Source organism: Sinocyclocheilus anshuiensis, unplaced genomic scaffold (assembly GCF_001515605.1).
Source record: "Sinocyclocheilus anshuiensis isolate Anshui unplaced genomic scaffold, SAMN03320099.WGS_v1.1 scaffold152, whole genome shotgun sequence".
NCBI lineage: Eukaryota > Metazoa > Chordata > Actinopteri > Cypriniformes > Cyprinidae > Sinocyclocheilus > Sinocyclocheilus anshuiensis.
The window spans coordinates 3477216-3493338 of record NW_015555781.1 but is presented as its reverse complement, the minus strand read 5'-3'; the positions used below and the strand labels follow the sequence as shown (position 1 = coordinate 3493338).

The following is a 16123-nucleotide window of genomic DNA, read 5'->3' as shown; positions in this document are numbered from 1 at the left end:
AGCAAAAATTGAAGTGGTTTGAATGGCTTTACTGCAGAGCAATTACTATACGCAATTAAATAAAATGTCACTGTCATTTGATGCTGGATGTGGTGAATGAGCTGCCAGTGATCAAAATATTGAATATGAAGTCATTGAAAACGATAGTTTTGAGAATATGGTTGAGATTGTGAATATGAGCCAGATGCTGAATGTACTGTGGAAGTGCGCTCTGACGATGACAGCGATGGTAAAATCATCTGCTCAATTTGAACCCTTTTAAGTTTCAAAAGGTAACGAAATATGCTTTATTTTATTCTTCTGTTTTTTTGCTATTGCAGCAGTTAAAGATCCATCCGTGCTGTATATATAGGTCCGGGTCGCTAAAGACCAGAATATGTAATAATGATTGGCGAAACATGCATGCATTTAAGAGTTAATGGAGGTTTAAATAAAAATGCACATGCAATTAAAATATGTAACTGATCGAACAAAAACTGTGGCGATCTGACAAAAAAAGGTATCAGAGAGGTGTTTATTACAAATTAAAATGAAAATGAAAGCACATCGAGTTGGCAGAGTGCGAGGGTCGTGGTGGGATGCGGATCCGTCACTCATAGTGCACCTCGGTGTCGGACAAACAAAAGAAGTGAGGAATATTTAACAGCAGCGGTCACAGTGATGATGAGGCGAGCACCAGTGAAGTGATCGTGGCCGCGGGTGTGTCTGCTGGGCGGCGATCAAACGGACAGGGCAGCGCTTTTCACGAGTGGAGATCGCTACTAGACGAATTATGTAATTTGTTATCTATTTATTTTTATCTCTGTTCTTTTGTCGTAAGTTATGCTATTGCTCCATTCATTTATACTAGCCTATATCCAGCGCTCCCTGAACGCAGTCTCTGGCTTATTACCAGCAAGTGCAAGCACGCTGCAGGGATGTGTCTATAACGACTTTGATCTGATCATAAAGTCTTTCCGAGTCACAGGGCTCAAGTCCAAGTCAAGTCTCGAGTCATTGCTGTCAAAGTCTAAGTCGAGTCTCAAGTCTTCTTTAATTATTTCGAGTCGAGTCGCAAGTCATCAAATTTGGGACTCGAGTCCGAGTCAAGTCTCGAGTCAAGTGACTCGAGTCCACACCCCTGCCAAGAATTAAACTCTACTTTTTGAGCCAACCGTCCAACTCAGTGCATTGCTAATAGTGTGGAGAGATTACAAACCACGAGACAGCTGCACTAGAGACCTGCGAGGGACTGACTTTTCAGAAATATATGTTATCTTGTCCCGCTCCTGCCTGCAAAAGCCTGCATAAAAGTAGCCTATATAGATTTTTCTCAATACATCCATGCAATTTACATTAAAACATCCTGTAAGCTCCACAACATCCCAGCATAAACGCTCCTGATAAAATATTTGTTATTAAAGCATCAACATTCTCAAACCACTGTTATTTTTAACAGAAAAGCAAGCATGGGCTGCTGCGTGCATGGTTTGGCCTGGCAGAATGCGAGCAAAGAGCGCTCACTTTATAATCGCAAAAAAGCTGACATCTCAGTTCATCGCAATCTCACAAAGCTCTGTTATAACACAATGAATATACTGTATGCACAATTAATCTTTCATAATGTCTACACTTCGTGTGTTATAATTAGAGGATTCGTGAGCACGCAAATTTCAACGCTGCACAAGAACTCGGGCATTTGAGCGTTGAGTGGATTCTAACTTAAACACCTCTGATTGGTCATTGCGTTCCAGAAATCAACAGATATGTCTGTGATTGGCTACATTGCTCAATGCTGCAATCGCGTTATAAATAGAAACTCTGCCTATGCTTGCGCCTGTTAATCTTTTTTATTTTATATTAGTTATTGTTGCTTTTGTGCAATACATGAATAACAATTTATTTATTAGATATTTTATGTTTTGATATTTCTATTTTGCGGGAGTCCCACAAATCATTTTATTCTACCGCATCCTGCACACACACGAGTGTCTACCCGCCCGCACCCACACTCGCACATCAAGTCTTGTACCGCGCCGCACTCTGATGCGTCGGGTCCCGCAGGTATGCAGGTCTCTAGGCTGCACTCTGAGCAGGGCACAGAATGGTTTTGGTTTGTTGACATCGAGAAAAAGCGATTTCCTGTTTGTGGTGAATTTTTTTTTAAGACTTATTGCGACACATTTGACACCGGAAATTCTGTCCTCGTTTTGCAGGCTTTTGTGTGTACACAATCTAATTTAAGAGACCTTCACATCCTCACTCATAGCGTCTTTCAGAAACACTCTGAATTCTGCATTCAGAATTCATTTCCTTCAGCTACATGTCTCACATGAATACTAGTGTTTCTACTTGAAGTAACAAGCAGACACTCAAAACAGAACCTGATATTCTCAAGAGACAAAGAACATGAATTTTAAGCTAGTGAAGGCATCCAAATCAGCTCAAAAACATTTTAAAAAACACATTTTAGTAATCCATGAAAATCTAACATACTATTAGATGGCTATAAGATTCAGCAATGCAAATTAATTTGACCCAGATTATCAATATTATTGCCAAAAAGGACAGTTTACAGTAACGCAAACACAAACAGATCCTAGTCAACACAAACCGAAAAAATTACTTTTAAATTGCTAATCTGGATGTCCGATATACCAGAGCAGATGTTCGGTTAAGAGATAAACTTTCATTGTAGAGAAAAAGAGAAGATTTTTTTTTCAAAACATCTCCTTTTGTGTTCTACATCATAATGTCAAGGAGTTTAGAATAACATAAGGGTTAAAATTTATTTGACAAATGTATTTTTGCATAACCCTTGTGAAAATGAAGTAAACTAGCTTACTTGAATAAAAAAGTACTACTTAAAAGAACTTAAGCACAAACTGAACTTTTTTCACACACTTAATTGAATATTAATTGAAATTAAATAAAAAGTATTACAGTTTAAATTGATATGAAATACAAATTAGCTGCCTTTTTTGACCCAAGTAGGATTTAAGTACAATGTATGCGTAATTTCACAATTCTACCATCTTTGAAATATGCTTCAAGTGTGCCAAATGTACTGACAAACATTTATGGTGAACTAAAATATGCTTTAATGTCATTTCTGCTAAGGCTTGTACGGCTGAAGACGTTGCAAAACATATTAACTTTAAATGTAATTTCAAATAACACATTATAGTGAAACTTATAATCAAATACTTTACATGTTCTTTAGTATGTTTGTCAACACATTAACTTCTTTAAAGCACAACAAAAGATTAAATCAATGATTTAAAAAGTACTTTAAATGAAAACTTTTAATTTGTCATTACAAAGTGCTAGGGATGTAACGATGAACCACGAGCCAGTTGAAAATCGATGAAAATATGTGACGATTCAAGATGGTTGAGATGTTAAACTCAATCGTGATACAGTTGGGGGTATGTGTTTATACGAACGTAACTGAGGGGAACTGTCTTCATTCAAGTTTAGATGGTATTTTCTTTTCATCTTGACTCTTCATAAGAGCAGCGCTGCTTTGTTTACAGCGGTAACCAAGGAAACGCTGTATTGCCGCGGTTCTATAAGCACCACCTGCTGTCAGTGAGTGGGGCCCGTCTGCTGTTTGTGTTTCGTTCAGATGTGTTATGTAGTATAGTTTCACAAAGCTAAAGTCAGGCTTAAATTTAGAAATTATAAAATCTAATTTAAATCAAAAACTGCTCGTGCTGCATGCAGCCTATACAGTATCTCTGTTTGGACTGTGATTAAAATGCAGTGATTGCTTTATAAATGGAAAGAGATTTCTTTTATTTTTATTATTTATTTAGTTTGGTATTTCTTTTAAAATTTTAGCTTAGTTTTATTAATAATTTTTCATTCATAATTTGTCTTAAATCTCATTTTGTCATGAGAAAATCGTATTGTGAAATGTATTGCAACGCGAGTTGAGTGAATTGTTACATTCCAACAAAGCACTTTTTAAAAATGTACTTAAGTGTGTTAAAAAAAAGCATGGTCATGAAAAGTACACTCTTTTTAAGTACACTTAAGTGGCCTTTAATTTCATTAATATTATTACATTCACTTTATCTTATCTGCAAGTAAAATTTTAATACTTTTTTGTACACTACAATGCACATTCAATGCAATTAAGCACACTTTTTCACAAGGGAAACTACACCTCTAAAATAAATTACTTAATTCATCATGATCCAAATAATATAAATATTTAACCACACTATAGCTACTCTCCACCCTCTCCATTACCACAAAGGAGTTTTAACATGTCAAAGTCATGTAACAATCAGAACTCCCTTCCAGGGCCCCAGACTGCTCTCACAACATAAGCCAAACACACTCTCGGAGGGCCTACACTGGCCATCTCCTCTCCACATACTCCCAAAAATGCTCAGCAATTACTCACTCAAGCGCCAACAACAAGTTAGCAAAGGATAATGCAATTTCACGGTCTGAATAGTGACAAACAGCAGACATTGTGTCCGAAGTCTAATGCAGTAAACATACGTTGTCCTATATTGAAGAGACAAACCGAAAGTAATTATGGGGGTTTTCTCTAAAAAAAACAATTGTGATGCCTGTTGAATGAGTCATTGAATGATGGACAAAAGCCAGATGGTTTACACTGAAATGTAGTATCCACCATTTTTGAGATACAAAATGCAAAATGTTTCAAAGACACTTGATAATTTCATAGAACACTGCTCAAAGTATCATCTGTTTGAGATGTATAAATGCAATTTGAGATTTCTTCTAAAAAGAAGAAGAAAAAAAAGCAAATGATGAAACTTTTTACATACAGCAGCTCCAGCTGAACTTTGGCTTGGTAAGCATTTCTAGAAACTGCAGTTTTAGTAACAAAGACTGAACCTTGAACTTTGTGTTACCCATAGTGCATGGCCATTTTCAGTTCATGTCACAACTGATTACATGACTGGAAGGAGATTCCAGCACCTGTTCTGCTTATTTCCAAAACAGGCGAAGGTCCTTATAAAAGAAGCCACAAGCAAACCCTTTCCCGTCCAGTAACTTGCCACAATTCGCTAATAAATGGAGGCCCTTTAAGTAGAAAGGTTTGGCTGCAATGAGCATAAAACAGAACTCAATGAGTCTTCTTCACTATTCGAGTTTCCAAAGGTCTATAGATTGCTTACCGGCCACAGAAGTGCACTACAGGGGGGAAGGGGACTGATTTTGAGCTCCCTGTGTGTGTCCGTGAGACTCACAACAGAATACTAATGGCTTTAGGTTGAGACACGAGAGAAAAGATATGCAAAGAGACATTTGAGCTTCCCTCTGCAGCACCATCTAAAACCATCAGGAAGAAATGGCTCCAGCAAAAGATAGAGCAGTTATGAATGAACCTATGAAGAGGCGTTGGAGTGTTTCCTCAGCTGTGTTCAATCAGAAGAGAGGACATCCCTATGTGAGAATGTGAAATGTGAGAGCATCAGTCTTTCATAAGGCAATCTGCCAAACTAAAAGTTATGATAAGGCTATGTCTCTAGACCAGACAAATGTTTGATTGTTTGCAGTGGCATAGATGCAAACTTCCTGGCTCAGATCAGAGAGCTGCAGTACTGCCGCTAGGAGAGGAAAACGGATAGCTAGTGCTCTAGGATAGGACTCCATGCATACAGATCCACTTACGCAGAGCTACTGCGCTTGATTGAGAAGAAAACCAATGATAGGAAAGATGACTGACATTTTGAAGATCTACCAAGAATTATATCACGGAAGTGCTGATCCGAGCGTTGTGTGTGTGACTGGTTCTACTCTAATTTTTTTTTTTTACCTCCATGATAATGATAACGGAGAATAACTCTCCTTTAAAACTCACAGCACATTAGTGGCATAATTAACACGGGAGAGCAACTTCAGACATTAATGCGTGTGAAAGAACGAGTACATTTAGTAATATTCTTGGCAGATGATTAATACCAAATACAAATAAATGTGTTAAATTAGGAGGCAGAAAAACCCTGTAAGGGTTGTGCTGATTAGTCAATTAGTTCTCCCACTAGTGTTGTTTTGGTACTAGTCGTGACGGCCCTGGGCTTGTTTCACACGTGAAAGCAGCTTGTATTTATTTGGCATTCATACAGTATTAATAGTTTACATTAGTCCCAGTCCCACTCTCCTTTTGCCAAACCCCCAGACAACATCGCGTCCATGACATTGCTGAGCAACAACAACAAGGAAACATGTCGAGAAAACGCTGTTCAGACTGGATGTCAGGAAACTACATCATTGCACAGTAGGGCTGTGACGGTCGCCGTGACAACCGCGTCAACCTTAGTGCACGTGACGTCACACACTCTATAACAAGCATAATACAAAGTTTTGTATACAAGTGTAATAATAGTAACAGTTGCAAATTGTTTTATTTAGACTAAGTCTATGCTAATTCACAAATTACCTCAAATGCCATACACGGCGTTTGATCCTTCAGATTGGCAGGTTTGAGCGCAGGAAAATACAGTACAGAATACAGAAACCAAATATTACATCGCCAATCTGGAATCATCTCCATTCATGTCACCCATCCGCATTTGTACAAGTGTCTTCAAGTTCACGTGATCGCAAACGCTCGGCTGGTCAGGTCTGTATTTACTGCATTCGGTGTTTGAAAAAAAAGACATCAAGACTTAAAATAAAACTCCAGAAAGGTGTAAAATATGTGACCTTTAAGGGTGAGTAGTTAGCAAATAGTAGTCTACATTGCAAAAGATTGTGTTGATAAACAGGTCTATAGTTTATAAGAGGAAATTGTTAACAACAAAAAACGGATGGTGGATTAATTCACTCTTTGCCGGGAATTTGGACTTGAACTTGAAAGTGGTGCGTATTGATGTCTTTCTGCAGTTGAAACTAAATACCTTCTGATGTTCATTCATGTTTATTTCATGGTATAACAATTAGTAAAGAGGAAGAGATGATCAGTTCATGTGCCACTTGAACCGAGGCGCTCCAGCAACCTGGCACAACACATTAAAGGGCCACAAAACAGTATTTATTGGTATATATTGTTGGAATTTCTTTTTAAAAAAGACAAAATTTGAAAGCTGAGACTTTATTACCAAAAGTAACCGGCTAGGTCTTGTCTGTCAGCATGTTGTCAGTTTCCTCTTTGCTCCACAATGTATTTTTCACTGTGTGAGAACATGATGTGTGGCATGGCTTGTCAGACGTAGCAACAGTAACTAAGGTCTTTGCGAAGGGTCAGTTAACATTGGGATGTAGATGTGCTGCTCCTCCTCTTGTAAATTAGATTTCACAAAATGTATGACTAATAATTCCCTTCTGGCACACTAACCGTTTAATACTTTACAACTGTTATTTGAAGAAATAAACATACTGGCAAATTCATTGCCTTTCATAAAAATGTGCCATTCTCACACTGAAACAAACAAGCCATCCATCCATATGATTCATACAAATCCGAGGACTGTGGAAATTTATATGAATGTATCTCTGTTAAATCTCTATTCAAGTATAAATGGCACCTGTTAGATTAGGATAATGAGGTCTAAGGTGCACTAAGCAAATGAGGTGGGGATGCCATAGTAATGACAGAAATGTATTTTGGGGACCGCACCTCATTTCAGCACAGCCGCAACCGACAACAGAAGCAGCATTTCTGACAGTTACATGGCTCAGCCTGCCAGACACTGTCAATCACGGAAGCTGTCGCTACTAAAATCTGAAGCACATCCTGATTACAAGCCTGCTCCAGCGGTGGCCCGGGAAACCATTTCAAAAGACGACTTTGAGATGAGGATCGGCAACAAAAGTGCAGAGGAATGTCCTCTTACAGCAGAGGGTGAACTTATGGCACAGCCACATGCATTCTTTAGGTGTGAACCCGGCACTTCCAACAGCTCCTCTGTCCCAGCAGTCTCATTACTTTCCACTTTGCCTTGCTAAAACCCCCACGTCTGTCCTCCTCTTTAGCTTTAAAATATAGTCCCCACCCCTGCGCCTCAATTTGTGGTGGCAGCGGAGACACATTTATGATCAGACAGGCTCCTATTACATCGAATGCTCACCAAACTGAGGCAAAGAAACAAAAAGGCAACTGTAAACATCCCATTTACAAGCAAGCCTTGAAAAGGTCAGCAAATGTTTCATAAAAAAAAGATAAATATGCTCATAAAAACAATGGCTGGATTTTAAAGTTTATGTTCAAAAAGTTCACACTTAATTTCCCAACATTTTTCTCCCTACCCTGAATTCCATTATTTGGTTAAACAGGAATATCTGCCTTAAAACCTACAAATGGCTTACTAATATCTATCTGATTCTGGACATTCAACTACAATAGGAGAAAGAATATTATCATCCAAAAAACAAGTACACACCTCAGCTTTAGGTACTTTAAAGGAATAGTTCACCTTCACTGCTAGTCCCTACTGACTTCCATAGCATGAAAAAAACACTATGCAAGTCAAAGGGGACCAGCCAATGAGGGTGAACTATCCCTTTAATGGTAGAGTTAATGGCTTGGTCACAGAATAAATGAATCCATCAGAGTTTCTGATAACGGCTTTGCACAGGATGAGCTGGACAAACCCTGATGACAGCACCCTTGATCAGACGCACTTCAGACTGGGCCGTTCTGGCGTCTGACATCAGGATGACCGGGGCTGTAGAGCTATGCACATCACAGCAATCGAGCCTTTGATGTGCAAACCACACATCTGGAGCTGGAACCGATCCAGATAAAATGGAGCTTATCAAACCACAGCAGCATTCCAGTTTTCTCTAACTAATGAAGAAAGCACTGACAGCTTAATCAAATAACTCCGCAGGAACTGATAAAATACTGGACGACTGTATGCTGGGTTCAATTTAGAAGTTGTTCATAAAGATCTTGCTAGTTTTTTCATCCAACAGTATCTGGCTATTGATTCAGCACAAGTTTACGCATGACCCATAGGAAAAGAGTCTGGAATCACTGCATTTCCTTGCACGAAATGAAATTTAAGACAGAAGTGCAGTTTGAGAGACATAAGCAGGCTGACATGGAATCAACACGCATACAAATCAGCATATTTTCACAGAACTGGAAAGACCTTAATTTCACAATGCAGTACACATCCCCCACCGATTCTATGAATGTTAATTACAACAGTTTTTAAATTGTGGTTACTGCAAAGTGCAAGAATAGCTCATGTCAAATTAACAAGTTTGTTGGTGGGCATAACTTGTGTTTCCTGTATCGTTTTTCTTCACAGGCTGCATGTAAAAACATTTTCAGTGGATCTTGAGAATGATCATAGCTCTCTAGCTGGGTCCTAACATAAAAAGCTTTGGGATCCCCTGGTTTATTAAATATTTTGGCTAATTTGATTATTCTTTAGCATAACTGCACCATGTTTAAATCCATTCCGCAGAATTCTTCACAAAACAAGCTAGCGTGACACCAAGTCGTTTAGCTTTCCTCATTAAAAAATAATGAAGAAATGCCTGAACAGAACTTATAAGTCTCTCAAAGAGAACTCTTAATGACAGAAGAGAGAAATTCGCCAACACTAAACTAATACTATATTCCCAAATGTTATTCAGAGACATCCAAAAAAAAAAAATGGAGTCAGACTGGGTAAACCAAACTTTGATCTCTCATCACACCCCCTTCAACACCCAATCAGAGGAAATGCTTTCAAAGCCAAACCTCTCATTACTCAACCTCAGAACAGCTCCTTTATTTACACCGACCAGTCCCTGTCCTCTCTCCATCATGAGTCTTCTTGTCTGATGGACGAGGCATTAGTGGCAGGTTGTCAGATCAGGCCGTCCGCAGCTAGCGCCCCCCACCCCCGAGTGAGTCAAGCCTGCAGAATGAGCATCTCTCAGCTGGGCTGTGCCTGACACTACCAGCCTCCCAAAGCTCAAAGACCTGTACTGTGCATCACAATCACCATAATATCACTGATCCAGCCTGTATCTCAGCTTCCATCACAGAAAAAAAAGCAAGCATGACTGTGAAAGAATGTTGGACGTATTCCATGATACTTGGCCTGTCTGACCTGTCCAGTCCAGGAGGACTAGATAATAACAGCTCACCAAAGGAGTCTCCGACATTTTATTCTGATAGTATCCTCCTAAACATTCCTTCTACCCACTACAGACTCAAACATTCAGGCCTGGACAGTGTCGAGTATAATTATAACAATTTAGAAAAGTTTATTTTCAAAGTACCAAGTTTTAGAGGACTAGCACAACATGTAATGAGTCACATTGTGTACAAACGCAGATGACTCAAGTCTTCAACACAACAGAGCCATACATCCAGAGTAATTAATCAGAATCCGTGAACCATAAACTAGGACATTCACTCACTGCATTGTATCATTGATCTAAATAAAAATGACCAAATCTTTCCCAACATTTTATGAAGGATGTAAAGAGTTTAATATTATAACGCTTAAGAAGTTGGTGTTAATGTAAAATGCCAGTGGTTCTCACAAAAGTTTGGACACACACTATTATACAGACATATAAGTACAAATTGCACCTATATATGAATTTCTTTTAAAACTTGTTAAGCATTATGGCTGTAGCTCTCAAAGCCAATTGAGAGAATCACTGTAATCTACACAAACAGTGGCTACTTACAACATTGTTATACAAATAAATACATCATTTCTTAAATCTTAATTTAAGAATCTTAATTAACTTTGTTTAATCTTAATTTGTCAACTTAATTCCCATTCTTTTATTTTCATTATTTTTTTAATGTTTAATTTATTATTATGTTTAATTTATTATTTGAATGGGTAAGAAACAACTGAGAAGGTGCGTACAAACTTAGGTGTAGATATACCTCTGTTCAAGTGTTTGGGGTCATTAAGGTTTTTTAATGTTTTTGAATGAAGTCTCTTTTGCTCAGCAAGGCTGCATTTATTTGATCAAAAACACAGTAAAAACAGTGACATTGTAAAATATAGCATTACAATTGTATTGTAATAGCATTACAATTTAAAACAACTTTTCTATTTCAATCAATTTTAAAATGCAATTTATTCAGCATCATTACTCCAGTCTTCAGTGTCAGTTGATCCTTCAGAAATCATTCTAATATGCTGAACTGATGCTCAAATAACATTTCCTATTATTAGTTAAAAACAGTAGTGCTGCTTCTTATTTTTGTGGAAACTGTGATGCGTTTTTTAAGATTCTTTGCTGAATAGAGAAGTCTGCACAGCAATTATTTGAAATCAACAATTTTTTTTTTACCAATGTAAAATTATTTACTGTGACTTTTACGGACCCCAAACATTTGAACAGTAGTGTATATTAACAAAACAATTCCACTACATTATTCGTTTCATTTGAGTAAAGCACTCACAAAAGGATACATTTTGATGGCCCCTGATTTAGTTCCAATGGCCATAAGCTGCAGTTTGGGATCATAGGCCAAAGCACTTGGCTGGTTTGGAAATCCATGTTCAACTGTCTGAGTAAAAAGAAGAGAAGAGGAAATCACACATTCAGAACTTAAACTCACATGTAATGTACATCATATAGACATTTGAAATCCCTCTTTTTCTGCTGAGCTCAAAAAAAAGAAACCAATTCATACTTCATTGACCTCTAATGAGCCCTGATGCTACAATTAACAATGCAGTAGATCTATTCAGTGCAGTCTTGTCAGGAAGGGGATTTCCTTGTTTTTACAAAACAAAATGCAGAACCAGAAATAGCAAGGAAGGAAATCTAGTAGATTTGACAGACAATGTCAAATTCATCTTCAAAGCTATCAAAAGTGCTTTGCAGAAACATGTTTTTGGGCAATTTTAAAAATGTCACCTTAAATCAACACACAAATCTAAGCAGGCTTGAAGTTGGCCGAATGATGCAGATCTCTTTTCACAGGTTGACAAAGTGTGACATGATAAATAACAGGACCTTCCTGTAACATTACACAGTGTCATGATGCTTCATCAGCATGACACACACACACACACACACTCTCTGTTTTCCTAAACCATCAGTGGATAAATCAGCAGCATTTGAGGAATGAACAAAAGTGAGGACTTTAATGCTGTAAAACATGCATAATACGGTATCTCTCATTTCCTCCGGTTTTGCTTTACACTGAAGAGGAGGGGTAGAAATGTTTGATTGTGCTGTAATAGTGCCAGAGTTTGGTCATCAGTAAAAAGCCTACAATCAAACTCTTTCTATGTTTTTGGCAAGAGAGCAGTAACATGTTCATTATGATTTAAGAGCAGCCTCATTACAGAGAGCTCTACAAATCATCACCCTACAACTGCAGGACACATTCAAGGCTCAATAACAAACAAACAAACAAACATACATACAGATTATTAGTCAGTCGTTCGTAACGGTTAAAGTTACAAACACAAGAAAACTTTGAGGTCACTCACAATAGACAACACGCCCGATCTGATTTAATGAGCTCCATTGACGAAGATAAACATATTACACGCAAAAGCAACACATTTCTCAGTCATTCTCTTGAAGCTATAAAAGTGTAACTGTGCACTAACCAAAAGAAAAGCTTGCTATATATAAAGCAATAACTGTTTCAAACAACTTTCATGCGCTTATATTGTCATATCTGGCCATGATGGTTGTAAAACATTGCCATATTAGCAACTGCATGTCAATAAAGAGGAAATGACTGAAATAGAACACGTTCACAATAAGTCATTTGTGAATACATTTGCTTGAATTATATGTTCTTTTAATCGATTTCAATGCAACCCGAAACCGCATGCATGCTCGAGAGGAGACCCAACGCTACAGTATATATCCCACATACCTTACTGAATGCAAACAGATCCTGCTTGATTTTCTCACGATGAGGGTCGTTCCCCTGCCGTCTGAACCTGAACTTCATCATCCTGAAGCCGAATCAGAGAAATAACACAGCCCGCGCCGTCTCAGATTGATATCAATTCCGTTAGGCGTGAATCGGTGCAGAGAAACAATGTGATCCTTCATGCAAGCTCCAGTTTCTTTTGTATCCACTCCTCAAGCCGTGCAAGTTTTCAGCTGTGTGTTTATGCAGTTTGACCACAGGGCAAGTTCACAGGAACCACGTCTTAGGAGAGCCAATCAGAAGCCAAGAATCTGTGACCAATTCACCAAACCACGCCCACGACCAGCGTGCGTGTGGAAAACACGGATCAGGAGTCGGCTCGATTAGTTTTACTTACACGTTTGAATTGCCTGGCAGCAATTCAGTTTCATTGCGTGGAGAAACCAGCCAATCAAATCATGCTATTTTAGTACTATTTATATACTATTCAAGTTTTTATTAATATTTTTAATTAACTTTTATTTTTACGTTTCCTTTTAATTTTAGTTTCATTTTTAATTATATATATATTTTTTGTAATTTTTATTATTATTATTGTTATTTTTAAACATTACTGTTTAGGTTTAAATTATTTTTATAAGTTTTAGTTTTATTTCACTTTTTAATGTTATTTATTTATTCCCAGTTAGCAATTTTAGTGCTTTAGCATAAACTTATTTCTGTTAGCTGCCCAGGCGACATTTAAAATGTTTGTTTAGATTTTCATGTAATATTTATATTTATATATTTATTGAATTTTATTGTTTTGTATTGAATTTTAATTTATTTCAATTAACAAAAATGTGGTTAATAGTTTTAGTTTTATTTAAAAATAATAATGCTGATCATAACTTTTGGTCACATGAATGAATTTACATAGTTTGCTTTTTTTTTTTTTTTACAAACATTTCACAGTATTATGTTAATATTATTCAATGTATTAACAATGTTTCATGATTCCTCAAACTGTGCATCTAATGTAAATAAATAATACACATTTGTGGAAAACGCAGGTCAGTTGTGATTTTATTATTATTATTATTATTTAGAATAAAGACTTCATATTAAACCTGCATTCGTTGTGCATATATTTTGTTTCCCATTCACATCCACATGACACAAACAATATATAAATATTTAAAACATGTAATAGTCTTAAGTAGTGCAAATCAGTATTTAAGAGAAGAACTTCACATGTCCAGAACTAGAGGTAGTGCTATACTGTTTTGAATTATGGGCCCATATGTTCAATCAAATGGAATGCATGCAAAATTATTGTGAATAACAAGCCAATCCTGGAACTTGGTTTTGAAATTTTAAACAGACATACTGCACTATCAACAATGACAGGTAGCTTTCGACGTGTAGAAGTTTAATAGTGTCTGATTGCAATTATTGCCATAAAAGTAATTAATAGAAAGGGTGCTAGAGCAGAGTGATTTCACTGGGCGGCAGAGTAAGTCTCTTCTCTCGTACTGACAGCAGGTTCTCCATATGCATGGCGATAACACGGCACAGCTCAAGACTCTGTAAAGTCAAACGCACAGGAATAAGCTCCGCCCACACAGGCCCAGTGAAAATTACCAACTCAGATTAACAACACACTTTAAAAGGGCATTAAAATGACCAGACATTACACAATTAGATTATGTGATGATTTGCAATCATATATTCCTTCATTTAGTCCAAAGTCCATACCTGGTCCAGCTGTAACTGTGTAATGCGTTGAGACATTAGGTCACCCAGCATTATCTCCACATACGGGTAACTGGAGCCAGCTGTGGGCCTCTGTGTACGGGTGGACTGGACCTCCTTCAGCGGAAACTTCACCATCGGCTCCTGAAGAACATTGAAAACAGCTGTAAAGTCTATACAGTATGTGACCATGTTGTATAATATCATAGAAGGAAATGCAGATCAATTTGCAAATCTTTTCAAATATACAGTATAATGGACACGTTAGCAGTGTCAAAGCAGACTGCATATCTAATCACTGAATAATTGCATACTTTTATTTGTATAAATTAAACAACAAAAAACTTCGTCATTTAAGTCTGTATCTAGCACAAACATATAATAATAATAATAATAATAATAATGTAGATAATAATAAATGTTTCTAAAGCAACAAATCAGCATATTAAAATGATTTGTGAAGGATCATGTGACGTTTAAGATCGGAGTAATGATGCTGAAAATTCAGCTTTGACATTATAGGAATAAATTACTTTTATTACCGGTATTTAAATAATATCTCACAATATTACTGTTTTACTGTATTTTTTATCAAATAAATGCAGCCTTGATGAGCCTTACTCACCCTCATGGCATTTCAAACATATGACTTTCTAAATTGTGACAGAATTGTAATTTTTTGGTCAGCTATTATTTAAAAATATGCTGCAGTTTTAGAAATACAGTCTAAAAAGACTAGCAAAAAAAGTCCTGAGTTTATTTTTACACAGGCTTTTAGTAAGCATTGGAAATAAAAGGATTACGCTTACATGAGTATCTTTTCTTAGAAAGTTCAGACCATTTTGATTGACAGCCAGTATGCATGGGGTGTCGATAGCACTATTACTGCTGCTCTGTATGTAGAAGAATGACGAGCCAAACATGGGATAAGCACTCACAAGCCCTGAAACAGAAACACAAGCACAGCAATCCGTGTTTTAAGTAGAAGGCTATGCACCTTCACATTGACTGTTCTCCTAAGTCAACACCTCACCTAGAAATTGTGCTTTGGCCTGATGAGGAGTGAGGGCCTGCACCTGCTGCATGTGCTGGGTCACCATGTTTAACCATTGCTGGTGCCGCTGGAGACTGAAGAGCTGGGTGGGAATATACTCCTGAACCTCATGGCTGATGGCAGAGAACAAGAGAATGTTAGTCTATGGTAGAGGTAACTAATATTACCTCAGGGACACAAGCCAGGTGCTGTTCTCCATCAGGGGCCAACTGAACAGTTACAACAAACACAACACAGTGTTTTTACAACTGGGAATTTTACCTATATACAATTATTGGCACAGTAATTAATATGAGGACAGATCTCATTTCTCCCTCATTCCTAGTAATGATCCCTGGGATTATATTTCCCTGCAAGTTTCTACTTGTAGAAAATAGCAAATAGCAGTCTCATTAGGACAGTGTTTCCCAACCGGGATGCCGTCTGTCGAGAGCAGGGGTGCCATGTAAAAAATCCTTTTTTAATATTTTTAAATCGCTAAAATGTTCAAAAAAGCATCTATTATATAATATCCATTTCTGATGTCGCCAATAATTAGAGATGCACCGAAATTTCGG

General features: G+C 37.3%; 2 protein-coding genes across 5 annotated transcripts in view; both read right to left on the bottom strand.

Moving 5' to 3' along the window:
- Window positions 1-13005, bottom strand: part of LOC107674688 (lethal(2) giant larvae protein homolog 1-like) — a 42421-nt gene extending 29416 nt beyond the window's left edge. For all 4 annotated transcript variants that reach the window (XM_016468760.1, XM_016468761.1, XM_016468759.1 and 1 more), the window contains exons 1-2: window positions 12779-13005; window positions 11349-11446 (exon numbers count right to left, since the gene is read on the bottom strand). In XM_016468760.1, the coding sequence (XP_016324246.1) occupies window positions 11349-11446; window positions 12779-12859 (179 nt within the window). In that variant the 5' untranslated portion in view covers window positions 12860-13005. The remainder of the gene's footprint in view (window positions 1-11348; window positions 11447-12778) is intronic.
- A 1200-nt stretch (window positions 13006-14205) lies between these two features.
- The window catches only part of LOC107674587 (unconventional myosin-XV-like), a 29565-nt gene continuing 27647 nt past the window's right edge, over window positions 14206-16123 (bottom strand). Inside the window, 4 exon segments of the mRNA XM_016468599.1 lie at window positions 14206-14344; window positions 14516-14656; window positions 15322-15455; window positions 15546-15679. Coding sequence (XP_016324085.1) covers window positions 14243-14344; window positions 14516-14656; window positions 15322-15455; window positions 15546-15679 — 511 coding nt within the window. The 3' untranslated portion in view covers window positions 14206-14242.